The sequence below is a fragment of the Mauremys mutica genome, chromosome 10, assembly GCF_020497125.1.
Source record: "Mauremys mutica isolate MM-2020 ecotype Southern chromosome 10, ASM2049712v1, whole genome shotgun sequence".
Classification (NCBI taxonomy): domain Eukaryota; kingdom Metazoa; phylum Chordata; order Testudines; family Geoemydidae; genus Mauremys; species Mauremys mutica.
The window spans coordinates 2,680,574-2,702,850 of record NC_059081.1 but is presented as its reverse complement, the minus strand read 5'-3'; the positions used below and the strand labels follow the sequence as shown (position 1 = coordinate 2,702,850).

General features: G+C 64.7%; 1 protein-coding gene across 3 annotated transcripts; it reads left to right on the top strand.

The window, feature by feature from the left end:
* Window positions 1–291: 291 nt before the first annotated feature.
* VIL1 (villin 1) lies at window positions 292–21,535 on the top strand. Of its 3 annotated transcripts, XM_044978449.1 has the most exons (21): window positions 292–398; window positions 2,718–2,813; window positions 3,111–3,185; window positions 3,648–3,844; window positions 4,555–4,663; window positions 5,519–5,629; window positions 7,349–7,551; window positions 8,744–8,822; window positions 9,264–9,362; window positions 10,352–10,505; window positions 10,956–11,056; window positions 11,550–11,687; window positions 12,521–12,679; window positions 13,837–14,016; window positions 14,327–14,472; window positions 15,400–15,544; window positions 16,739–16,927; window positions 17,689–17,757; window positions 18,234–18,368; window positions 19,689–19,840; window positions 20,170–21,533. In XM_044978449.1, exons 2-20 carry the CDS (start codon window positions 2,739–2,741, stop codon window positions 19,800–19,802), a joined length of 2,478 nt encoding a protein of 825 aa, XP_044834384.1. In that variant the 5' UTR covers window positions 292–398; window positions 2,718–2,738; the 3' UTR covers window positions 19,803–19,840; window positions 20,170–21,533. The 3 variants fall into 3 exon arrangements, with proteins under 3 accessions (XP_044834384.1, XP_044834383.1, XP_044834385.1); XM_044978448.1 differs by having other exon boundaries at window positions 19,689–21,535; XM_044978450.1 differs by lacking the exons at window positions 292–398; window positions 2,718–2,813; window positions 3,111–3,185; window positions 3,648–3,844 and adding an exon at window positions 3,851–3,989 and having other exon boundaries at window positions 19,689–21,535.
* The last annotated feature ends 742 nt before the right edge of the window (window positions 21,536–22,277 follow it).

Genomic DNA, 22,277 nt, shown 5'->3' with positions numbered 1-22,277 from the left:
CCGCGCCAGTTCCCTGCTGATTCCCAGACTCGGCTCCAGCACACGGGAACCCGCCCCAGGCTCCGTGGCAGGTGCCTCCTGCTGCAGGGCGGAGGCGGGGTGGGGCCAGGGGGCAGATCTGCGACGAGATAACGATGCCGCCTGCCGGCAGCGAACAGGGAGTAACGGTGCCCGGGCAGCAGGGGAAGCTCCCAAGGGACCCAGGGACCTGGGCTCGCCTGCGTGTCCCTCCCCAGGCTCCTGCCCTTATATGGCGAACGCAGGCCCGGGCAAGGAGGGGACAAAGGTCGCCCCGTCTCCGTCTCCGGCAGGAGAGCACTTTGCACAGGTACCAGCCGTCTCCAAGCTGCTGCCTGGGGCACCGCGTCTCAGCCGCGCCAGCTAGCACTGCCGGAGAGGTAAGGGGCTGGCGGAGGGGCTCGGGGGCTGGGCACCTCGGCCTGGCCCCTGCCACTGCATCCCCTTGTGCCTGGCTTTGCCCTGCAGCCCCTGGGGCGGATCTCAGGGCCCAGCCCCGAACAGCTGGGACCCACCTGCCAGGCCTCTCCGGCCCCCTCTGCTCCCAGGGCAGGGGGCAGGTGGGATGTGGAGGCCTCTGACTGACGAGGGCTGCTCCTTGCGGGTGGCTTTTGGGGGAGCGCCAAGGGCTGAGGATATAGGGCCTGATCCGGCTCACTGGGCTTTGGATGGGGCAGGGGAGCAGGGACCCCTCTGAGCTCCCCCTAAATCAGACCCACTCCCCTCCCCCTGGGAGGCGCAGGCTCCGTTCCCTGACGGGTGCCAATCGCCCGCACCTCCCTCCAGCCTGGCACAGCGGTGGCAAGGATGTGGTGTCTCTGGCAGCCCCCGGGGCCAGCGTCTCTGCCTGGCAGCGCCCACGCGGCCCCGGGGAGGAGGGGCAGGAGTGGTATCTGCATGGGACACATGGGGAAACTGAGGCAGGGGGCCAGGCCAGGCCACAGAGGGTGTCAGGGTTTGAGATGAGCCTGGCGGAGCTGCCCGGGGAGGTTCCTCGGGGCCTGGTCGCTGTTTGACATCACTGCGCAGGCGCGGGGATCTGGAGGCGCAGCCGAGCGGGGGGCAGGCAGCTGGGGGCAGGTGGGGGCTGGGTCCAGCTGAGCACACGGGGTGGGGGGCGGGGAGTCGGCTGAACCCCACACCCAGACCAAAGGCCCATTCTGGGCAGATCATTGCCCCCTGTAACAGAGCCCAGAGGGGCCGTGTCTGGGCCTGGGGGGCGAGGGGGGTGGGGCTGCTCCAGCCTGTCCTGACACAGGGGGCGACTGACCCGAGCTGAGCAAGGGGGGGGGCGAGTATCTGAGCTGCTCTGACTGTCGGGGGGGCCTGATCAGCATGGGGCTGCATGCAGCTGAGTGCCCCTGGATCCCGGGGCGGGGGGGCGGGGGGGCCACCCTTCAGGGCTCCAGCCGGCCGTGAGCCGCCATGGCACAAGGCCAGGCAGGGGAATCCGGTGCCGCTGGGGCTGGATGGCACAGAAGGGGGGGCACACGCTGGCCCTGGGAACAGGGGGGCTCATCGGCGGAGCTCTAGGGCAGGTGAGTGGGCAGCGGCGAAGGGGCCTGATCTCGCCCCTCGGACGGGGCAGGGACCTCGAGTGGCGGCACGTCCAGCCCCCTGCACTGCGGCCCGAGCAAACCCGGAGCAGCCCTCACCGGGCTTTGTCCAACCTGGTGTTAGACCCCTCCAGTGACCGGGAGCCCACCCTGCCTTCCCCGCCTCCCGGGGCGGCTTTTCTAACCCTCCTCGGCTCTGCTGCTCTCCTCCAGCTCCCGCGTGTGGGGCGCCCTGCCCCGGACGAGCCCCCCGCCCTGTGCCCAGCAGAGCGGGACACTCGCCTGCCGGACTCTCCTGTTAATACACCCCAGGGTGACAGTCACCCGCACCCCCAGCCTGGGCGTGAGCCCTGCCCCAGGCAGCTGCAGCCGCCGGCCCCTCGGGCTCCGGCTCCAGAGCTCCGTCAACCCACGAAAGCATCGATCGTGTGCCGGGCCCGCCATGGTCCTGGGGTGCGGCTCCCTGGCCGGGGGCAGGTTTCCGGGCTTCCCTGGCCCCCGCTCCCGGCAGCAGGCACATCCCACACAGGTGGCAGGTAACCCCTGGCATCTGGCGCACGTCTGTTTATCAGCCTGGCTGGGCCCATCTGTGCCAGCAGCCGGACCCCGGCTGGCAGCGCCCACACGCACGGGCCGCACCCCAGAGAGCTGTAAAGCCCCATCGCCCGGCCTGACAGCTGCTCCCTGGGCTGAGCCGGGACTAAACCAGGCACCTCTGGAGATGCCAGCACGGCCTGAGCTGCGGAGCCCGGGCCTGGCCTGAGCACAGGTAATGCCCAAGGGCACGGCCGCTGCCCCTGCCCCAGAGCTGCCCGTCTGGCACCTTCCACCACAGCCCCTGGCCCAGCCCACTCCTCTCGACCATGGCGCTGCCCTCGGCGGAGCTGCCCCCCGGGCGCAGGGACTTGCTGGCACATGCACCGGGGGTCCCCTCTCCCCGACCACCAGGGGGAACTGGGCACGGCCCCAGAACCAGCTCTGGAAATGAGCCCCCGCCCAGCCGGGCCCAGCGCCGGCCCCTTGGAGCGTGGGGGGCACACGGAGCCCCCCGCGAGGCTCCAGGCAGGGGCTCGGCTCAGCGTCTCCCTGTTATTAATGAGCGCTAACGAGGGCGTCACCAGTGCTGCCTCTCTCCCGTGCCAGGCCCCCGCCGTGCCGCCCACCATGCCGGAACTCACCGCCAAAGTCACCAAGACGCTGAACAGAACCACGCCCGGGCTGCAGATCTGGAGAATCGAGGTGGGTGGCGGGACCCGGCGACGGGGGGGACCCAGCCGGGGATGGGGCTCCTGGCTCTCTGCGCTCGGGACTGGGAGCCCGCGAACATCTCGGGGACGCGGCCTCACCCCAGACTCAGCGGCCGCCGGGGGATGCTGGGGGATGTCAGGCTGCCTGCAGCAGCGAAGGGGTTAGCGAGCTCAGGCAGGCGGCACCGGGGGGGTACCTGAGCCATCCCCCCAAGCCTGGTTCACCTGCGCTGGTTTGCCGGGGAGGCCCCCTCCGGACTCAGCGCCGCGCGCGTCCTTCTCTTCCCAGAAAATGGAGATGGTGCCGGTGCCTCCCAAAAGCTACGGGAACTTCTACGAAGGGGACTGCTACGTGCTGCTGGCGGTATGAGCTGGGCCTGAGCCTGGGGCGGAGCTGGGGGGGCAGCTGCGTGTCTCGCCCCGCGGGGGGGGCATGGGGCAGGGTTGCTTAGCACCGGCAATGTGCGTGTGACAGCGAGTGCGGGCGTGCGCTGGGGCAAGCGGGCGTGCGAGCCGTGGGGTGAGGGGGCTGAAGGGGGACTAGGCTGCAACATTTGCATGAGGGCCGGCCAGCCAGACGCCACGTCCACCTGCAAGCAGGAGCCGTACAGGGGAAACTGAGGCACGCACGGGCCTCATTGAAATATTACGGCATACGCCCACTTCATCACGGGGCGAGGGGAGGGGAGGGGAGGGCTGGGACGTGCCCGTGCTCCGTGCGGGCCGCAGCGGCTCCATGCGGTTAGCCGGCGGCAGGGTCCCAGCCCAAGGCGGCCCCGGCCCCCAGACATGTGCCCGCCGCTAGCCCAGTGTCCTTTGGCCGCAGACGCACAAGACCGGGAACAGCTTCAGATACGACATCCACTACTGGCTCGGCCAGGAGTCGTCGCAGGACGAGCAGGGGGCGGCTGCCATCTACACCACGCAGATGGACGAGCACCTGGGCGGGGTGGCCGTGCAGCACCGCGAGACCCAGGGCAACGAGAGCAACGGCTTCAAGGGCCTCTTCAAACAGGGGCTCGTGTACGCAGGGGGCGGGCGGCGGATCCCCACCCCAACCCGCCCCGAGCGTGGGTGTGGCCGTGTCGCCCCCTAGGGGCCGGTCCCAGCAACTCCACCAGCCTGCGCCGGACCCGCAGCAGGAGGGGGCAGGCGCTCTCGGTCCCGGGTTCGAGTCCCGCTCTCGGCCGCGGTGCGGCTGCACGGCCGCGGGAGGGGGGTTGGGATCCGGACCCTGCTGTCTGGGCCCAGGACGGAGCCACAACCCCCCAGCTAGCCCCTGCCCCATGGGAGGGACTCGGGAGCCACTGAGCGGTCCCTGGAAGGCAGACCTGGCAGGGGGTGGCCAGGTTGGGGGCTGCCCCCACCCCGTAAACAGAGGCCCCTGCAGCTCAGCTCTCCTGGAGAACACCAGGTTTCTGTTCCCAGAGGCTAAGGGCCTCAGTTTCCCCAGGGACGGAGACTCGCTGGGACAGGAGTTCAGGCACCGGCTCCCTGTACTGAGAGGCAGCAGGGTCTAGTGGCTAGAGCAGGGGAAGAGGAGCCAGGACTCCTGGGTTCTAAGCCCCTCCCCTGCCCCCCGCTCTCTGTGCGACTGGGGCATGTCCCCGATCATCACCCGAATGGGGAGAGCGATCCTGAAAGAGCTGCCCCCTGGGGGGAGGGGAAGTTTAACCCCTTTGTGGCTGCGGGGCCCTGGGGCTCCCCCCTCTGACCCGGCCTTTCCCCCCCAGCTATAAGAAGGGAGGCGTCGCCTCGGGGATGAAGCACGTGGAGACCAACACGTACAACGTGCAACGGCTGCTGCACGTGAAGGGCAAGAAGAACGTGGTGGCTGGAGAGGTGGGTGATGGGGGGGGCTGGCACAAGCCCCGGAGCCCCCAGTCCAAGCGCCCAGGGCCCTTTGCCAAAAGCCAGCTCAGGGCAGCGTACACATGGGGTTCTCCACATCCTGTCCTAAACATTTGCACTGAGCCGCTGTGTGTCATTAGCAACCACGCCCCACCCCAGAGGTGGCCGCATTTCAGCACGGGGCAGGTAATCCCTGCGCAGCGTTGCTGTGTGTCTGTTGGAGGGCTGCCACGCCCCACCCCAGAGGTGGCCGCATTTCAGCACGGGGCAGGTAATCCCTGCGCAGCGTTGCTGTGTGTCTGTTGGACGGCTGCCACGCCCCACCCCAGAGGTGGCCGCATTTCAGCACGGGGCAGGTAATCCCTGCGCAGCGTTGCTGTGTGTCTGTTGGAGGGCTGCCACGCCCCACCCTAGAGGTGGCTGCATTTCAGCACGGGGCAGGTAATCCCTGCGCAGCGTTGCTGTGTGTCTGTTGGACGGCTGCCACGCCCCACCCTAGAGGCAGCTGCATTTTATTGTGGGGGAACCTGTGGCCATAATGCAAATGAGGCTAATGACATTCAGTGTAATGTGGGAGCTGAGGCCGGAGGGGGTCATGTCAGGGTGAGCCTGCTCAGGAGCTCCTAGGCACTGGGACAGGGTGTGTGAAATGCAGCCTTCTGCAGGACGACTCAGAATTGCATCGCTGTGTGTCATATGCCCTGTACTGCTGCCAGCTGGTGGGGATTCCCCTTTAACTCCCATCCCAGGGAGAACCCTTTAGTGCTAGGGAACCCAGGAGTCCTGCCCCCAGCCCTGTGCTTTACCCCCTTGCTCCCCCTCTGACCCGGCTGCCTTCGCCTGCAGGTGGAGATGAGCTGGAACAGTTTCAACCAGGGGGACGTTTTCCTGCTGGATCTGGGCAAGCTCATCATCCAGTGGAACGGGCCGGAGAGCAACCGCGCCGAGCGGCTGAAGGTAGCGCGGCAGCGGCCCAGCTCGGAGGGGCCAGACCCCCCCCCCCGAGGGGCTCTGTGAGCGCGGGGCAGCCTCTGCTGGGGTGCAGTCGCCCAGCCCTGCTGGCTACTGAGTGACACCCGGTGGGGACGAGTCCCACTGGGGTCTCTCCAGGGGCCTCGCCTGCTGTTGCTGTTCACTCGGCCCCGATCCTTCCCCGGGAGCCCTGCTGCCCCCCCCCCATCCCTGCAGTGTTCGGGGCTCAGCCCCTCATCTCTGCTCACACCTGAGGGAGTGGGAGACCCAGACACCCCCTCCGCAGGGGGAGAAGCTGGGATGGGACATGGATCAGCTGTCCCAGGTCCCCTAGGCATGGTGGGGGAGCCCAAAGGGGTTGGTGCCCCCCAAGTCAGCCCTGCTTCAAGAGAGGGGGTCTCCCCTATGGCAGCTCTGGTGCCCCTCACTCCCGACCCGCAGCCCCTGCTCCCAGCCCTGCCCCTCTGCAGCTCTGCCGGCGCCCCTCCCGCAGCCCCTGCTAGCCCAGCCCTGGGATCCCCCCACAGCTCCACCAGTGCCCCTCACTCCTGACCCGCAGCCCCTGCTAGCCCAGCCCTGGGCTCCCCCGATAGCTCTGCCGGTGCCCCTCACTCCTGACCTGCAGCCCCTGCTTCCAGCCCTGGGATCCCCCGATAGCTCTGCCGGTGCCCCTCACTCCTGACCCGCAGCCCCTGCTAGCCCAGCCCTGGGCTCCCCCGATAGCTCTGCCGGTGCCCCTCACTCCTGACCCGCAGCCCCTGCTCCCAGCCCTGCCCCCCGCAGCTCTGCCGGTGCCCCTCACTCCTGACCTGCAGCCCCTGCTAGCCCAGCCCTGGGCTCCCCCGATAGCTCTGCCGGTGCCCCTCACTCCTGACCCGCAGCCCCTGCTCCCAGCCCTGCCCCCCACAGCTCCGCCGGTGCCCCTCACTCCTGACCTGCAGCCCCTGTCACAGAGTGTGGGGGAGTCCGGCCCTGCACCCCTCTTCCTGGGACTCTCAGTGACTCTCAGCCAGCCAGTAAAACAGAAGGTTTATTGAACAACAGGAGCACAGGAGACAGCAGCGCTCGTGTTCAGAGCCAGGACCCCTCGATCTGGCCTTTCTGGGGGTTCAGGGTGTCTGGATTCCAGCCTCGGTTCCCCTGCAAACCCACCACCCAGCTCCCAAACCGAAAACTGACCCAACCCTCCCCCTCAGCTCCTTTCCTTTGTCTAGCTCCCGGGCAGGGGTGTCACCTCCCCTCCCCCAGGCCTAGCTCGTCTTACAGTCTGAATACCAGCATCTCACCTAAAATCCTCCCTGGCTCTCCCATCCCCCACATAGACAGTCCCTACTCCCTACTCCACCACAGCCCCCTGCTAGCTCAGTCCTGGGCTCCCCCGATAGCTCTGCCGGTGCCCCTCACTCCTGACCCACAGCCCCTGTATTATTCCATAAATCAGTTGCCCTGTGGCTGCTGCCCAGCCCAGGTTGCTCTCCCATGCAGCCCCATGGCCTGTTTTATAATAATAATTGGAGCTATAGCTATCATATAGAACTGGAAGGGACTCAGAGGTCATCAAGCCCAGCCCCCTGCCTTCACTAGGAGGACCAGCTACTGATTTTCACCCCAGCTCCCTAAGTGGCTCCTTCAAGGATTGAACTCACAACCCTGGGTTCAAGAGACCAATGCTCAAACCACTGAGCTAGCCCTCCTCCAATGCAGGGCATGAACCTGGCCAAGGACATCCGGGACCGCGAGCGGGGCGGGCGTGCCCAGGTGGCTGTGGTAGATGGTGAGGACGAGGCGACCACCCCGGGGCTGATGAAGATTCTCACCCATGTGCTGGGGGACCGGAGGGAGATCAAGCCGGCCATTCCCGACACCGTGGTGGACCAGAAGCTGAAAACCCTTCTCAAGCTCTACCAGTAAGTCTCCCAGGGGAAGGGCCAACACACAGCGTGTGGGGTGAAGGAAGCTGTCAGCCCTGTGGGGAGAGGAGACCCCTGCACAAATGGGCCTTGTGTGGTCTCCCCCCAGGACTCTCCCATGCCCTGGCACACCCACACTACATCTCATCTGAGGCTAAAAAGGGCTTCAGGACCATCAATCCACCCCCAAAGCACTAGCTGTATAGCAGTTTCCTGCAGCAGTGAGTTCCACCAGTTAATTGCAATGTATTTCCCTTCTCCGTTCTCCCTATTACCTTCTTCATGCCCTGTAGCGTCCCCTGATGCCTGCATCATGAAATACTCCTCCTACAGAGACAGCAAGAACAGCTACGGAGCAGAACCCCTCCGGGGCTAGTCAGAGGGTATCAGGTGAAGTCAGTTTTAAGGTCAATAGCAGCCGGTTTTGCTCTCTGGAGAGCTGTGGCTACGCTTAAATGTCTCCGGCTGTAGCTGCCGTGAGAGGTTTTTAGGCGTGAGCTCAGGAACCAGCCTGTCTCTGACGTGTCCCTGTTTCACAGTCACCGTTTTTGGCCAACATGCGCACAGCTCCCACAAAACGTTGGTCTCCCCTGGTTCTGGAATTCTCTGGTGGATTCTCTGCTCTTTCGTGATCCGCGATCCTCTGAGGTGGAAAAGGTGCATCAGACAGAGTCAGGTCCCTCTCAGCGTCATCTTTGTGACCATCGGCGGGAAGCCCAGGGAGTTAGAGATCTGCTCTGCCTGCAGAAATGAAAGGCGATTCCCGGCACAGCACCGGGGGAGTCTGCAATGTGAAATCGTACTTCCACGCTGCCCACTGTGAGGGGTTGGCTCTGGGGCACGGAACAGGGGCACGGTGACGAGATTCTGCCACCTTTGTCGCTTTCTCTGTTCCTTTTGGTTGCAACCTTCGTGGCTGTTTTCCTTGTGCTTGTCTCCTGTTTACTCCTGACGCCATGTCATGTACCTCCGCAGCTTGCGCAGATACCCCAGCTGGCCTGTGTTCAGCCTCTTAAGACTGGCCCGGGAGCGGCTGAGGTTAGAGTATTTCGCACGTAGCGCCACCGAGTGGCTGAATTGTGCAATCCGGCTTAGCAGCCGAGTGGGCAGCTTTTAAAGGGCCAGGGCCCTGCGTCCCCCTCTCGTGCGGGGCCAGGGCTGAGCTGGGCTCGTGTCTGGTTTCTCGCAGTGTCTCCGATGCTGACGGGAACCTGGTGATCCAAGAGGTCGCCACCCGCCCCCTGACCCAAGACCTGCTGCAGCACGAGGTACGTGGCCCGGGGGAGGCTCCCCTCTGACGCCCCTCGGAGCTCCTGGGGCTGGGCACAGGCCGACGGTGCCCTGGACGCGGGTCGCGCCGCAGCAGACCCATGAGCAGGGCACAGCGTGGGAGGGACGGCTCAGCGGCCTGTGTCGCCCCCCCCATCGGCTGACATCACCTCACTGATCTCCGGCCTGGCCCCCGCTGCCTGGTCCCTCCAGCCCTCCCACCACCCCAGTATCTGACCCCAGATACCGCAAGGAGGCGGGGCCGAGGGGCTGGGAAGGCTTTCTCCCTCCGGCAGTGCCGCGTGCCCAGGGCGACCCGCTGGGAGCTGAGCCAGCAGAGGGGACCCCTGGCTGTGGGATCCGGACCCACTGAGCCCCCCAGGAGGCAGGGCAGGGGTCACGGGGGGCTCCAATCTGACCCCTCTCCCCCGGCCCCCCAGGACTGCTACATTCTCGACCAGGGCGGCCTGACCATCTACGTCTGGAAAGGCAGGAAGTCCACCAAGGAGGAGAAGCAGCAGGCCATGAACAGAGCCCTGGTGAGTGGGGGGGGGGGGGGCTGGGGCGGGACCCGCAGCGGCTGGGAGTGGGAGATGCCCACTGCCCCGTTCCCAGCCCCCGCAGGTCCCCGGGTGGGTGGGGGCCGCATGTGCCCAGGGGTGACCTCATGGCGCTGTCTGTCAGCCCTGTGGAAATTAACCCCTGGGGTTCTGGAGAGCTCCTGTGCTGTGGATACCAGCTGGGAAACCCCCACGAGGACGCAGCGCCCCCTAGAGGCGATTCTCACCGAGGTGCGTCAGCCCTGGGGGGTTGGGTGGGGCCCCGAGCTGCCCGCCTGGGCCCTGCCTCTCCTTGCTCCACTGACACACCCGCTGTAACGGCCTTGCTGTCAGCGGAGTCACTCCCGAGTGGCAGCAGCACGGGCGACAGGCCCCCAGAGCTCTGCGCCACCCGCAGTGCACGAACCCGCAGTGCGACAGAGCCTGGTGTTGCACGGACGCACGCACTGATTCCCTGGCACACCATGGACATTGCACACACTGATCCTCTCACACACCCGTGTGCACACACACACACATTCTCTGACACACCATGGACATTGCACACACAGACCCCCTCACACGCACACACTGATCCTCTCACACACCCGTGTGCACGCACTGATCCTCTCACACACCTGTGTGCACACACACACACATTCTCTGACACACCATGGACATTGCACACACAGACCCCCTCACACGCACACACTGATCCTCTCACACACCCGTGTGCACACACACACACACACACTGCTTTGTACCTGCCGGCACGGAGACACGGGTGGAGACCCAGGAGCGTTTTGGGGGGGCTGTTAAAAGGCTGCCCCCCACCAGGGCGAGGCGCCACCCTCCCTGCAGGGCCCCAGCCTCTCCGATCGCCCAGTGCAGCGCTGGCCTGGCGGTGACGTCGCCGGCTGGACGAGGGGCTGGAGCCGGGACGCCCCCTCTCTGCTCCCCCGCTGCCCACCGGGCGCTGTCTCTTGCAGGGCTTCATCAAAGCCAAGAACTACCCGCCCAGCACCCGCGTGCAGACCGAGAACGACGGGGCCGAGTCGGCCATGTTCAAGCAGCTCTTCCAGAAATGGACCGTCAGCAACCAGACCAGCGGCCTGGGCAAGACCCACAGCCTGGGCAAAGTGGGTAAGGGCCGTGGGCCGGGCACCGTGGGGCTGGGGCCGGGCACCGTGGGGCTGGGCTGGGCACCGTGGGCCGGGCACCGTGGGGCTGGGGCCAGGCACCGTGGGCCGAGCACTGTGGGGCTGGGCCGGGCACCGTGGGGCTGGGGCCGGGCACCGTGGGGCTGGGCTGGGCACCGTGGGCCGGGCACCGTGGGGCTGGGCTGGGCACCGTGGGCCGAGCACCGTGGGGCTGGGCCGGGCACCATGGGGCTGGGCTGGGCACCGTGGGCCGGGCACCGTGGGGCTGAGGCTGGGCACCGTGGGGCCGGGGGCCAGGGGGCGGGGCCCGAGGAAGGGTCCTGTGGCGGCCTGTGGAGGGGGGCGGAGCTCAGCTTTGGGGGGGGCTGGGAGCGGACTGGTCAGCCGGGCGCGTGCCCCTCCCCCAGCCTCAGTGCCCGTCTTTCTCCCCCAGCCAAAGTGGAGCAGGTGAAGTTCGACGCCACCACCCTGCACGCCAAGCCCGAGGTGGCCGCGCAGCAGAAGATGGTGGACGACGGCTCCGGGGAGGTCGAGGTAAAGGCCGGGCCCCCAGCAGGGATCGAACCGGGGCCCCAGCGGGCTCCGGAGCTGGGCCTGTCACAGCCCTGGCTCCCGTGTGGCTCAGCCCAGAGGGGGACACGGCCCCCCCACCTGCTGGGTACCTGGGCTCCCCCGTGTGACCAGGGGACCCCTCGCTCTCAGGTGGCCGTGGATGGGGTCAGCCGAGCGAGGGGCCGTGGGGCCCTGCTGCCACACTAGCCAGCATGTGGCAGGAGGCTCACGGCCCCAGCCCAGCTCCAGGACGGGCTCCCCGTGGCCCGTCGCTAGCAGGCCTGGCTGGCGTCGCTGGCACGGAGCAGGGCACGCGCCATGGGCCCTCTGCCCAGACTGGCGCATCCTCCAGGTGTCACATGGAGACTGAGACCTCGGCCCTCTGGATCCCTTTACCTCTGCCAGCTGCCCTAGCGCTGCTGGGGGGTGGGGGTGGTAGGAGCCAGCCCCCAGCTCATCCCCGGCTCCCCGGCAGGTCTGGCGCATTGAGGACCTGGAGCTGGCGCCGGTGGAGAAGCGCTGGCTGGGCCACTTCTACGGCGGCGACTGTTACCTCATCCTCTACACGTACCTCGTCAACAACAAGCAGCACTACATCATCTACATCTGGCAGGTGCGTGGGCCCCCCGCTGCCCCGGCCTGCTGAGGGGAGCCCGTCTCCGATGGGCTCAGGGCCTGGGTCATCCCGGACCCCCCGGCCGAGATCCCAGCTCCAGCCGGGGCCAGGCCCAGCAGGCGTGGGCTGATCTCCCCCCACACGAATCCCGTCCCGTCTGTACCAGGCAGAGAGCGGCTCTCGCTCGGGCGCCAGGTGTTGATTTCGGGGAGATGAAGTTGTCCCTGACCAGGCTACGTCTGCGCGTCCTTGTTACCCGCAGACGTGCCCAGTCGCAATTCTTGTCATCAGCGCCATCCTGTGGCAGAGAGTCCCGCAGGGCGATCACGCGCTGGGTGCACACACCTTGGCTTAGCTTGGAATTTGCCCCGTTTCAGCCTCATGTAACGTCTCCTTGACCCCGGGCCAGAGCCGACGCACCCTGGGCCAGCCGCTCCCCAGTCGCCACGTGGCATCCCAGAGCAGGGGGGCGGCAGTGAGGACACAACCCGGGGGGTGCCCTCTACCCACGATTCTCTGCGCCCTCAGGGATGGTCAGTTAATGCCAGCCAATGGCCACTCTGCGCTGGTTTGCAATTCCATGTGCCACTCAGACCCTAACCAGCCCGTTAATTCGCTGAGGGGCGGCTCTTTACCTTCATCGTTATGTCCCAGATGGGGAAACTGAGGCCCGGTGAGGAGCTCCCCTGACTTTTGTGGTTGCGTGACTGGCCCTGTGCTGGGTCGGTGTCGGCGCTGGGGTTGGCGCGCCGGAGCGCCTGCGGCTGGGGTGCTAGGGGTTGCGTGGCTCCGCTCTGAGCCCCTCTCCTCCGTCCCTCGCCCTTCCCTAGGGCCGCCACGCCAGCAAGGACGAGATCACCGCCTCGGCCTACCAGGCCGTCACCCTGGACCAGCAGTACAACAACGCGGCCGTGCAGGTGCGGGTGCCCATGGGCAAGGAGCCCGCCCACCTCATGGCCATCTTCAAGGGGAAGATGGTGGTGTACGCGGTGAGTGCCGGGATGGGGGCCTGCCGCTCCGCCAGTGCCGGCCCAGGGCCCGCTGGCAAGGTGCCGTGACCTGTGCCCTGTGCCCGCGAGCGCAGCAGCCTGGCCTGTGACCCCAGGGCTGCTGCGGGGGAGTGGGGCTAGGCTGGTCCATTGGACGATACGACTGGCCACTAGATCTGCTCCCAGCCTGCCGGTGGGGAGTTAACCAGCTCTGACGGGAGGCCGCGGGCCCAGCTGATTGGTCGGTGGGCCCATGACACCCCAGGGCAGATAGCTCGCTTGGGCCAGCGGGGCTGGTAACAGATGGTGCTGCAATCGTGGTTCTGCAGCAGGTGCTGGGGCCGCGCCGGGCACCGTCCACCTGCCCGCGATAGCCAGCGGCCGGGGCCGCGCCGGGCACCGCCCGCCTGCCCGCAATAGCCAGCGGCCGGGGCCGCGCCGGGCACCGCCCGCCTGCCCGCGATAGCCAGCGGCCGGGGCCGCGCCGGGCACCGCCCTCCTGCCCGCAATAGCCAGCGGCCGGGGCCGCGCCGGGCACCGCCCTCCTGCCTGCGATAGCCAGCGGCCGGGGCCGCGCCGGGCACCGCCCGCCTGCCCGCAATAGCCAGCGGCTGGGGCAGCGCTGGGCACCGCCCGCCTGCCCGCGATAGCCAGCGGCCGGGGCAGCGCCGGGCACCGCCCGCCTGCCCGCGATAGCCAGCCGCTGGGGCAGCGCCGGGCACCGCCCCCCTGCCCGCGATAGCCAGCCGCTGGGTGACAGCTCAGCTCCCCGCCAGCCACGGAACAGAGGCTCGGGCAAGTGGGGGCCTGGGCAGCGTTATCCCCTTGGTGCCAAAGGGGAAACCGAGGCACGGGGAGAAAGCACTTGCTTGAGGCTGCCCTGCAAACCAGGGGGCAAAGGCGAGGTGAACCCCCAGCATCGGGCACTGGCTGGCAGGTGGGGCTTGGGATGAAACGAGCAAGCTGAGCCGTGGGGCTAGAGCAGGGGCAGGCTCCCCCAGGCGGCTCCGGCCGACCCATGAGCTGCGTTCAGGGGTGACGAAGGGGCTCCCAGCCATAGCTCCATGCTATAGAAGACGCCGTCACGGACACGGGGTGAGGGTGGAGGCCGGTCTGACGTCTTCTCTCCTCCCCCCTCCCCCGGTGCTGTTCCCTAGGGCGGCACCTCGCGGGCTGGCAACACGGAGCCGGTGCCGTCCACCCGCCTCTTCCACGTGCACGGCACCAACGAATACAACACCAAGGCCTTCGAGGTGCCCCCGCGCGCCTCCTCCCTCAACTCCAACGACGTCTTTGTGCTGAAGACGCAGGCCTGCTGCTACCTCTGGTACGGGAAGGTGGGTATGGTGCTCGGGAGCCTCTGGCTGGGGGTCGCGGGGGCCACAGCCGGAGAACCAGAGCCAGCGGCGAGGTGCTTGGGGCAGAGAAGTCTCCCTGGCCTGGGGGAGGCCGGGAACCACCCCCAGACCCCTGGCTGCTCCCTGCTGCCCTCCGGCCTCCTCCCACCGGGATCCCGTCTCGCTCCCCTGCCAGCGGGGAGGGTGGCGCTGAGGATGGCTGGACCCATGGCAGGTTCTCGGCGCTGCAATGGGAGGCCGTGCAGCCCCTCCGGGGGTTCCTGACCGATCGCGCTCTGGGTCCCCGCAGGGCTGCAGCGGGGACGAGCGGGAGATGGCGAAGACCGTGGCTGACCTCATCGCCAAAACCGAGAAGCTGGTGATAGCCGAGGGCCAGGAGCCGGACAACTTCTGGGTGGCCCTGGGAGGGAAATCCCAGTATGCCAACAGCAAGCGGTAAGGAACGCGGGGCCGTCCCCCTGGCAGGTCTCATCCGTGACTCCGCCATCCCCAGCCGGGGTTTCCTGCCCCACGGACGTGGCCCCGATCGTTCGAAGCCAGTCGGTGGCAGAATCCACTTCACGTCGCTTTCCGGGTGGTGGAGGGCAGAACGCTGGGGAGGGGTCAGGCTGTATTAGGGTTAGTGCTCGCGACACCATATTATAGCAAACTTCAGGAGAACAAGGAGAACGGCCCCTGGCTCGTGTCCAGCTCTTCCCAGCAGCAGATCACCAAGGAGGTCGGTATCAGTGTCGTCACCCCCAGGTTACAGATGGGGAAACTGAGGCACGGGGCGCTGAAGGAGGAAGTGCGAGTTACTGACCTCACTGAAGCACTAATGAGCAGGCCGGGTCGGTCGCTGTCCCCGCCCCCAGAGAGCACCGTGAGCCAGAGGGGAGCGGTGGGTTTGGCCGCGGGCCGGCCATCGCGCTACCTGGTATCGTCTCAGGTGGCAACTCGTGTTCGTACCTGCCACGTGCCAGGCCGGTCTCTGGCCCCTCCGGCGCGTCCCAGCCGCCACCGCGGCTTCGAGATGTGCCGGACGTAGGGTCGACGTGCGGCAGCCTGTCGTGACATCGCGGCGTGACCGTGTCGGGACCCATCGCTGGGGGGGAGGGTAACGGGAGGCTGTCGCCCCCCAAGGTCAAAGCCAAGGGTGGGCGGGGGACCTTGAGCCAGAGGAAATAGGATCGTGGCCGAAGCCCAATATTCCCCCATCTGAGAAAGCCCCTTGGCCGCCGTTGGGCGCCAGCCCAGGGTAGTTCTCCGGATGGGCAGCGCCTGCTGACCCCCCAGACCCCGTTTTCCTTGGCAGAAGCAGCTGGAGCCAAAAGCCAGGCTGGGGTCTCTAGGACCTGACCCCCCTTCCCCCCTTGCTCCCAGACTGCAGGAGGAGACCCTGTCGATAACGCCCCGGCTCTTCGAGTGCTCCAACCAGACCGGCACCTTTGTGGCCACGGAGATCACCGACTTTAACCAGGACGACCTGGAGGATGACGACATCTTCCTGCTGGACACCTGGGACCAGGTAAGGCGGGGGCTGGGGGGGGCCTGGGCTCCGGGTCAGGTTTTACAGGCTGGAGGGAGCTGTAGCCTCACTGTCTCCCCCAGGGAGGTCTGTATTACGGTCCCAGACGAGGGAGCTCTCACAGACTCACGGATCGTGCCCACGTGTGGCCCTGTGCAGTCCATGGGGGGCCCCTTTCAGTGCGACAGCCCTTCTCGGGGGCCACTGTCTCGGGGTCAGGCCCCTCCACCTCCCGGAGCTGCACCTCTCTGAGCCTCAGCACGTCTGCCTCTGCCGTGGGCCCCTCGGGGAGTCCCCTCGCTCTGGGCCCCCCGGGCCTCCACCCTCCAAAGGGGTTGATGCCCCCCCCACCCTGCTCTCTAGCCCGGAGCGACTCTCAGCCAGCGTAACACAGGAGGGTTATTGAGGGTTGAACCCAGCACAGGAAACTCTCCAGCCTCAGGCCTGGCCTCCCTCAGCCCAGCACATCCCAGTCCCCCTGCAGCCAGGGGGGCTCTGCCTGCTCCCCCTCCAGCCCTGCAGGGCTGCAGCCCCGAGCCCCCCTGCTCCCAGCTGGGCCTCCGATACCCCCGGCCCCAAGCCCCCTCTGTCCATTGGCTTCTCTCCAGGGAAACAGGGTCGTAAACAGGCAGGCCTGGGTCTCCTCTCAGCCCCACTCTGGCCGGAACCGGCTGGTCAGGTCACCGGGGTCCTCTCCCCGCAGCCCATTGTCCCCCACTGGCCAGAACCGGCTGCGACTCCTGAGCTGGGTCTCCGGGTCACCAGTCGCTGGGGTCTCCATCCTCCAGGCCATCGGCCGGGATCCCAAGTTCCCTCTCCGGTCCTGTGTCCCAACAAACTCCCTCTCCCCTCCCCTCATTCAACCAGTGACACCCGGGGACACTGAGCCCCACCCCCCTGCCTGCAAACCCTGGAAAACACAGAAAAACCAGGCAAACCCCCCACTTTGTCACATCCAAGAGATGACTCTCCCCCACCACCACGCTGCCGCCCAAAGTCCCGGGGTGAGGCTGCAGCAAGCCAGGCCTCAGCCCAGAATTCCTGGGTCCTGGCCCTGCTTTCAGCCCCAGGTCCGTCCGCCCATCCCTCCGCTCCCGGAAGGGACCAAGCGCCAGGGAACGCGATCCTGCACTGGCCAGGGGCTTTCCCACGTTAGCGGCTGGCGCTGGCACGGAAAGGCTGTTTCTCGCCCAGGTGTTCTTCTGGATTGGGGAGCGCGCCAACGAGACGGAGAAGAAGGAGGCGGCCGTGATGGCACAGGAGTACCTGAAAACTCACCCCAGCAGGCGCGACCCCGACACACCCATCATCGTGGTGAAACAAGGCTACGAGCCCCCGACTTTCACAGGCTGGTTCCTGGCCTGGGACCCCCTGAAGTGGAGCGTGAGTGGCTGTGCAGGGGGTTCCCCATTTCCCCTGGCCCTGGCAGGAGCCGTGGGCGCAGGCAGGGCACCACGGGGCATAAAGGCTACTTCACCCTTCAGATTAAACAGCCCGGGCAACCAGAGAGTAACTGGGTAGCCCTGATACCCTCTTAATCCACAGGCCGGGGGTGGGGGGAGCCTCTCCCCAGGGAGCTCTTGGGCAGATCAGTCTGGGGCCTCTAGCAAGACCCCAGCAAGTGGGGCGGGTGTGTGGCAGAACTGTGGGGCGCAGACACCCATTCCCCAGAACCGGCTGGCCGGCTCCATCTCCCATTGCCAACTGCCCGAGACGGCCAGTCCCTGGTGCCCGTCACTTAATGATCCCTGGCAGCACAATCCCCGTCCTCCAGCCCAAGGGCCGCTGGGTGCCGCTGACTCCGAGATGCTTCCACCCGTGTCAGCAGCAAACCTCGCTACCCACCAGGTCCCCTTTGGCAGGGCTCCTGCGCCCTGGCGATCGCCCCCTCTGGTGAGCTACACGCAGAACTGCTGGGGAGGGGCAGGCCCAGGGCTGTAGGGAGATGGGGCCAGGCCCTGGCACCGAGGCCCAGCCAGGCCCGTCGCAGGGGGAGAGATTTGCAGACTCGTGAACAGAGCGGTTCCATCCCAGCGCCTGCCCGGCTTGACTTCAGTGACCCAGACGCAGCCGTTCCAAGCTCTGTCCTCCCGGCACGCCTGGCTCTGGGCCCTCCCGGCTCAGCTCTTGCGTCTCTCCTGCAGGACAAGAAATCCTACGAGGAGCTGAAAGCTGAGCTGGGGGAGGACAGCGAGTTCAGCCAGCTGACGACTGTGAGTGTCTTGGGGAACGGCAGCCTGAGTGCAGGAGCAGGGAACCAGGCGAGGGCCGCTGGTGCTGTGATGCTGTGCACACCCCCCCGGCTGTGGCTAGCGAGGGATGCAAAAGCTCCCAGGCTTCCCCCTCCCACAGCAGCCGGGAGCCGGCTCAGGCAGGGATCCGAGTGCTTTGCCCACGCCTGGCAGCACAGCTGTCCCCATGGCATACCCCGCCCCACAGAGCTTGCAGTCAGATTCAGGCACCACCCCAGGCTGAAACCTTCCCCCTGCGGCTGGGTGCGGGGTTCCAGGTCAGCCTAGAGGTGGCAGGAGTCCCCGGGAGGACAAAGGGTGGGGACGGCAGCCATGAGACGCGGTGGGTACGCTGGCGAAGGCTGGCACAGCACGGGGGGGCGGTACACGTAACAGGGTGGGGGCTTCGTGCAGCAGCCCAGCAATGGCTCCATGTGACTCTCCCCCGCCCCCCTCAGGAAATCACAAGCCAAGACGTTTTCACTGCCAACACCACCTTCGGGTCGAGGACCTTCCAGACCTTCCCTCCGGAGTTGCTGGTGAACAAGTCCTTGGATGACTTGCCCGAGGGAGTGGACCCCGGCAGGAAGGAGGTGAGAAGGGAGGAGGGTGTGTGTGTACATCAGAGCACGGGTGGCAAAGGGGACTGTGATCCAGCTTCCCTACGTCCCGCAGACAGTGCTCAAAAGCCGAGCCGAGCCCCTGGGGGCGGGGGGGTATCTGCCACATGGCCAGAGCGGCTGGCACTGAAATCAGGGCGGAAGCAGCAGCTGGCCCTGGCCTGTAGCACAGGTCGGCATTTAGGGTCTGATCCTGCCCTAGGGAGCAAAGAGCAGCTCGTTAGCCAGCCAGCTCCACACAGATCTCAGCTCCGTGGTTAGTGGAGATACGCTGGGGAACAAGGAGTTTAATACCCAGCATGTGAGTTCAAGGGGGACCCATGGGTCACCCCCCAGCTCCTCGTTGGGGCTGGAGGAGGGAGGGGCTTAGCTAAGGGGCTGTATTCATTATTTGAGGCCAGTGTCACTCAAGGGTGGGCGGCTCAATGGGGTTAATTTTGTTGTGTGCGTTAAATAGTGTCCGAGCACCTAGAGCCGCGGCGTAGAAATGGCCTGCAGGGGGCGCGCGTGTGCACAGCGGTGCCAGCCCCCCACAGGGCAGTTCAGAGACGCAGAGGGCGGGCTGCCGCTGGGGATTTGGTTCCTTGGCAGGGGTGGGTGTTTCGCCCCCTGCTGGTTGCAGAGGAGCATTAGCTGGCCCAGTAGAATTACCCCAGTGTTAAGCGTCCTTAGGGGCATCCTCAGCGGGAGTTCTAACAGAAGGGAACAATCAGCCTTGTGCCACCGGCTCCGAGCCGGCCTCCTGCCGGCTTCCCCTGGCCTGGGGTGGGGGTGGTCAGCTGCAATGCCGCCTGCAGAGCCATGAGCCAGCCAGGCTGGAGGAGAGGGCGTGAGCAGTTCTGAATGCCCACAGCAGGGCAGTATCCGGAAAGTAGTGACCCAGGCCTGGGCCCGGTGCTGCCTCCAGCTCTGAGCTGCTGCAGTCACTGGAGTGTCTCGGAGCTGGGCCGTGGAAAGGGAGTAACTCGAGCCGACGGCCTGGGTTCCAGTCCCAGAGACCTGCAAAGGTCTAGGAGAATCAGCTGCTTCCCTGGTGGCCCACGTCTCCTCCAATGGCTCACGCCTCCCTCAGCTCTTGCCATCTGCATGTCGGCTCCAGAGCCCTCTGCTGGGGGCTGGATACCGGCCTGGAGGGCATTATCCCAGCAGGAGGCCTCCTCGCCCCCCGAAAGCCCCCGGTCTGACTCCTGTCACGATTCCTGCTCCCCAGCAAAGCCAGAGGGCTGGGAGCTCGGCAGGCGGCAGGCCCGCACTTGTCCCCACCACTCATCCTGGCCCCTCTGCCTCCCGCAGGAGCACCTGGCCAGTGACGATTTCAACGCGGTCTTTGGCATGGCCCGGCCTGCCTTCGCTGCACTGCCCCTGTGGAAGCAACAGAAGCTCAAGAAGGAAAAGGGCCTCTTCTAGGGCGGAGCAGCAGCGAGATGCAGCCGGAGACGCGTCCAGTTCAGTATTTTTACTAGGAAGAAAGTAAAATTAAAGTTAATTCAGAGAAGGGAGCTGCGCGCTTGCCCCTGCTTCGGTGCCTGCCAACCATTCCCCCCCCTGGGATTCCTTGGGCAGGGAAAATACTGATCTCCCACTAGGCCACAATCTTTACTCTCCAAGCTACCCTCCTGGTTGGGCTGGGTTGACAGCTACAGTTCGTGTGCTGGGATCTTGCCTTAGCAAAGTGGTGTGGCAGTGGGTAGGACGGGTGAGTGTTGACCAGGCTCTCCGGTAGCACGGCTCCTTCACCCCGGCTTATTGTGTCTGTTCTCCAACCGCCGCACAGGACTGTGCAGAGGCAGCACCCTCAAGGGAGAAACAAGAATAGAGGTGGGAATCGGAAACCTCTGGCCTGTAATCCCAGCACCACCACCGACCTGCTGGATAGCCGTGGGGACGTCCCAGCACATCTCTGCCTCAGTTTTCCCATCTGTAAAGTGGGGGTGCTCACATTCCTTAATCCGTGGTTTGAGGTGCCAAGTAGTACATTGTTAAGTGGTATTAGAATGATCGTCAGTCTCTCTAGATGTCAGCTCTTTGCAAAGCTGTTTACATTTTCACACGCACTGGTACCTCACCGCTAAAGAGAAAGTACACAGCCCACTGCTGCAGCCTCCATTAGCTGTTACGCCTTCATGAAATGCATTATGCAAATATTTGTGGGGCTGAGGGTAAAGGTTCCAGCCACGGCAGGGAGTGACATTTTAAAAATCCGTATGCCACACACTTTACTGAAGCACAGCGCAAACTTTAATGACCTTGTCCACGCTCGTCTTATCTGCATTACCATGGCACCTGCAGCGGGCCCCATTGTGCTAGGGGCTGTACAAACACACAGAAAGTCCGCCCCAGGCTAAGGCAGGACACACTTTGTGGGAGCAGGGGTACGCGTCCCCCCAGGGAGTATGCAGAGGTCTCTCCGGGGTACATCAGCTCATCTAGATATTTGCCTAGTTTTACAAGAGGCTACATGAAAAGCACTAGCCAAGTCAGTACAAACTACAATTTAATACGGACAGAATGAGCAAGTAAGCAAATTGCCAGTACCAGTGTGGCTGTGACACTTTTGTATCTGATTTTGTCAGCCAGTAGTTTTAAGTGAGGTGAAACTTGGAGTACACAAGACAAATCAGCCTCCTGAAAGGGGGACAGTCGTCTGGAAAGGTTGAGGGCCACTGCCCTAGGGATGCAGGGCCTATTCGCTACAGCAGATGTTGCCAGCTGGATCAGACTTAGCATGGTTTTTGTTAATACGATTCCCTCCCACTCAGTACTGAGACTGACAATAAAATGTCCCTTGTGACTTCAATTTGGATTTAGTCTCTGATCTCCGAGGCGAAATGCAAATGCCTTAGCCAGAAAGCTGCACTTGTGAGTGCACTGGCAGAGCTGTGGGTCCACGAAAGCGCAGTGGGAGAAGGGAACGTGGGCTTGCGAGGGGCGTAAGGACTGGAATAGCCGGGATTCTTAACAGCCACGGACAGAGCTTGGAGCTGCACAGACTAGACGCTCGTGTCCAGAGCAGCTTCCAACTGCAATAAATGCACATCTCAACTGACAGGCCATAGACGAGCCGACATACGCTCTGCTCTGTGCAGCAGCCAGCACTAGCCATGCTGCTTTCACTAGCACTTAAGGTCACTAAAAAAATGCACAAAATAAAAAGTTACTGAGCATAAGAACGGCCAGACTGGGTCAGACCAAAGGTCCATCCAGCCCAGTGTCCTGTCTGCTGACAGCGGCCAGTGCCAGGTGCCCCAGAGGGAATGAACAGAACAGGGAATCAAGGGATTCATCCCGTCGCCCATTCCCAGCTTCTGGCAAACAGAGGTAGGGACACCATCCCTGCCCGTCCTGGCTAACAGCCACTGATGGACCCGTCCTCCAGGAATTTGAACCCTGTTCTAGTCTTGGCCTTCACAACATCCTCTGGCAAGGAGTTCCACAGACTGAATCTGCGTTGTGTGAAGAAATACTTCCTTTTGTTTTAAACCTGCTGCCTATTAATTTCATTGGGTGACCCCTAGTTCTTGTTATGAGGAATAAATAACACGTCCTTATCTACTTTCTTCACACCAGTCATGATTTTATAGACCTGAATCATATCCCCTCTTAGTCGTCTCTTTTCCAAGCTGAACAGTCCCAGTCTTATTAATCTCTCCTCATACGGAAGCCGTTCCATACCCCTAATCATTTTTGTTGCCCTTTTCTGAACCTTTCCCCAAGTCCAATCTCTCTTTTTTGAGATGGGGCGACCACATCTGCACGCAGTATTCAAGGTGTGGGTGCACCATGGATTTATATAAAGACAGTATGATACTTTCTGTCTTATTATCTATCCCTTTAATGATTCCCAACATTCTGTTGGCTTTTTTGACTGCTGCTGCACATCGA

Bases quoted from the DNA above. Each gene is read 5' to 3' on its own strand.
- VIL1 (XM_044978448.1), top strand. From the start codon at position 2,739: ATGCCGGAACTCACCGCCAAAGTCACCAAGACGCTGAACAGAACCACG. The intron at 11,688-12,520 runs GTGCGTGGGCCC...GCCCTTCCCTAG, and splicing joins ACATCATCTACATCTGGCAG to GGCCGCCACGCCAGCAAGGA. The intron at 15,545-16,738 runs GTAAGGCGGGGG...TTTCTCGCCCAG, and splicing joins TGCTGGACACCTGGGACCAG to GTGTTCTTCTGGATTGGGGA.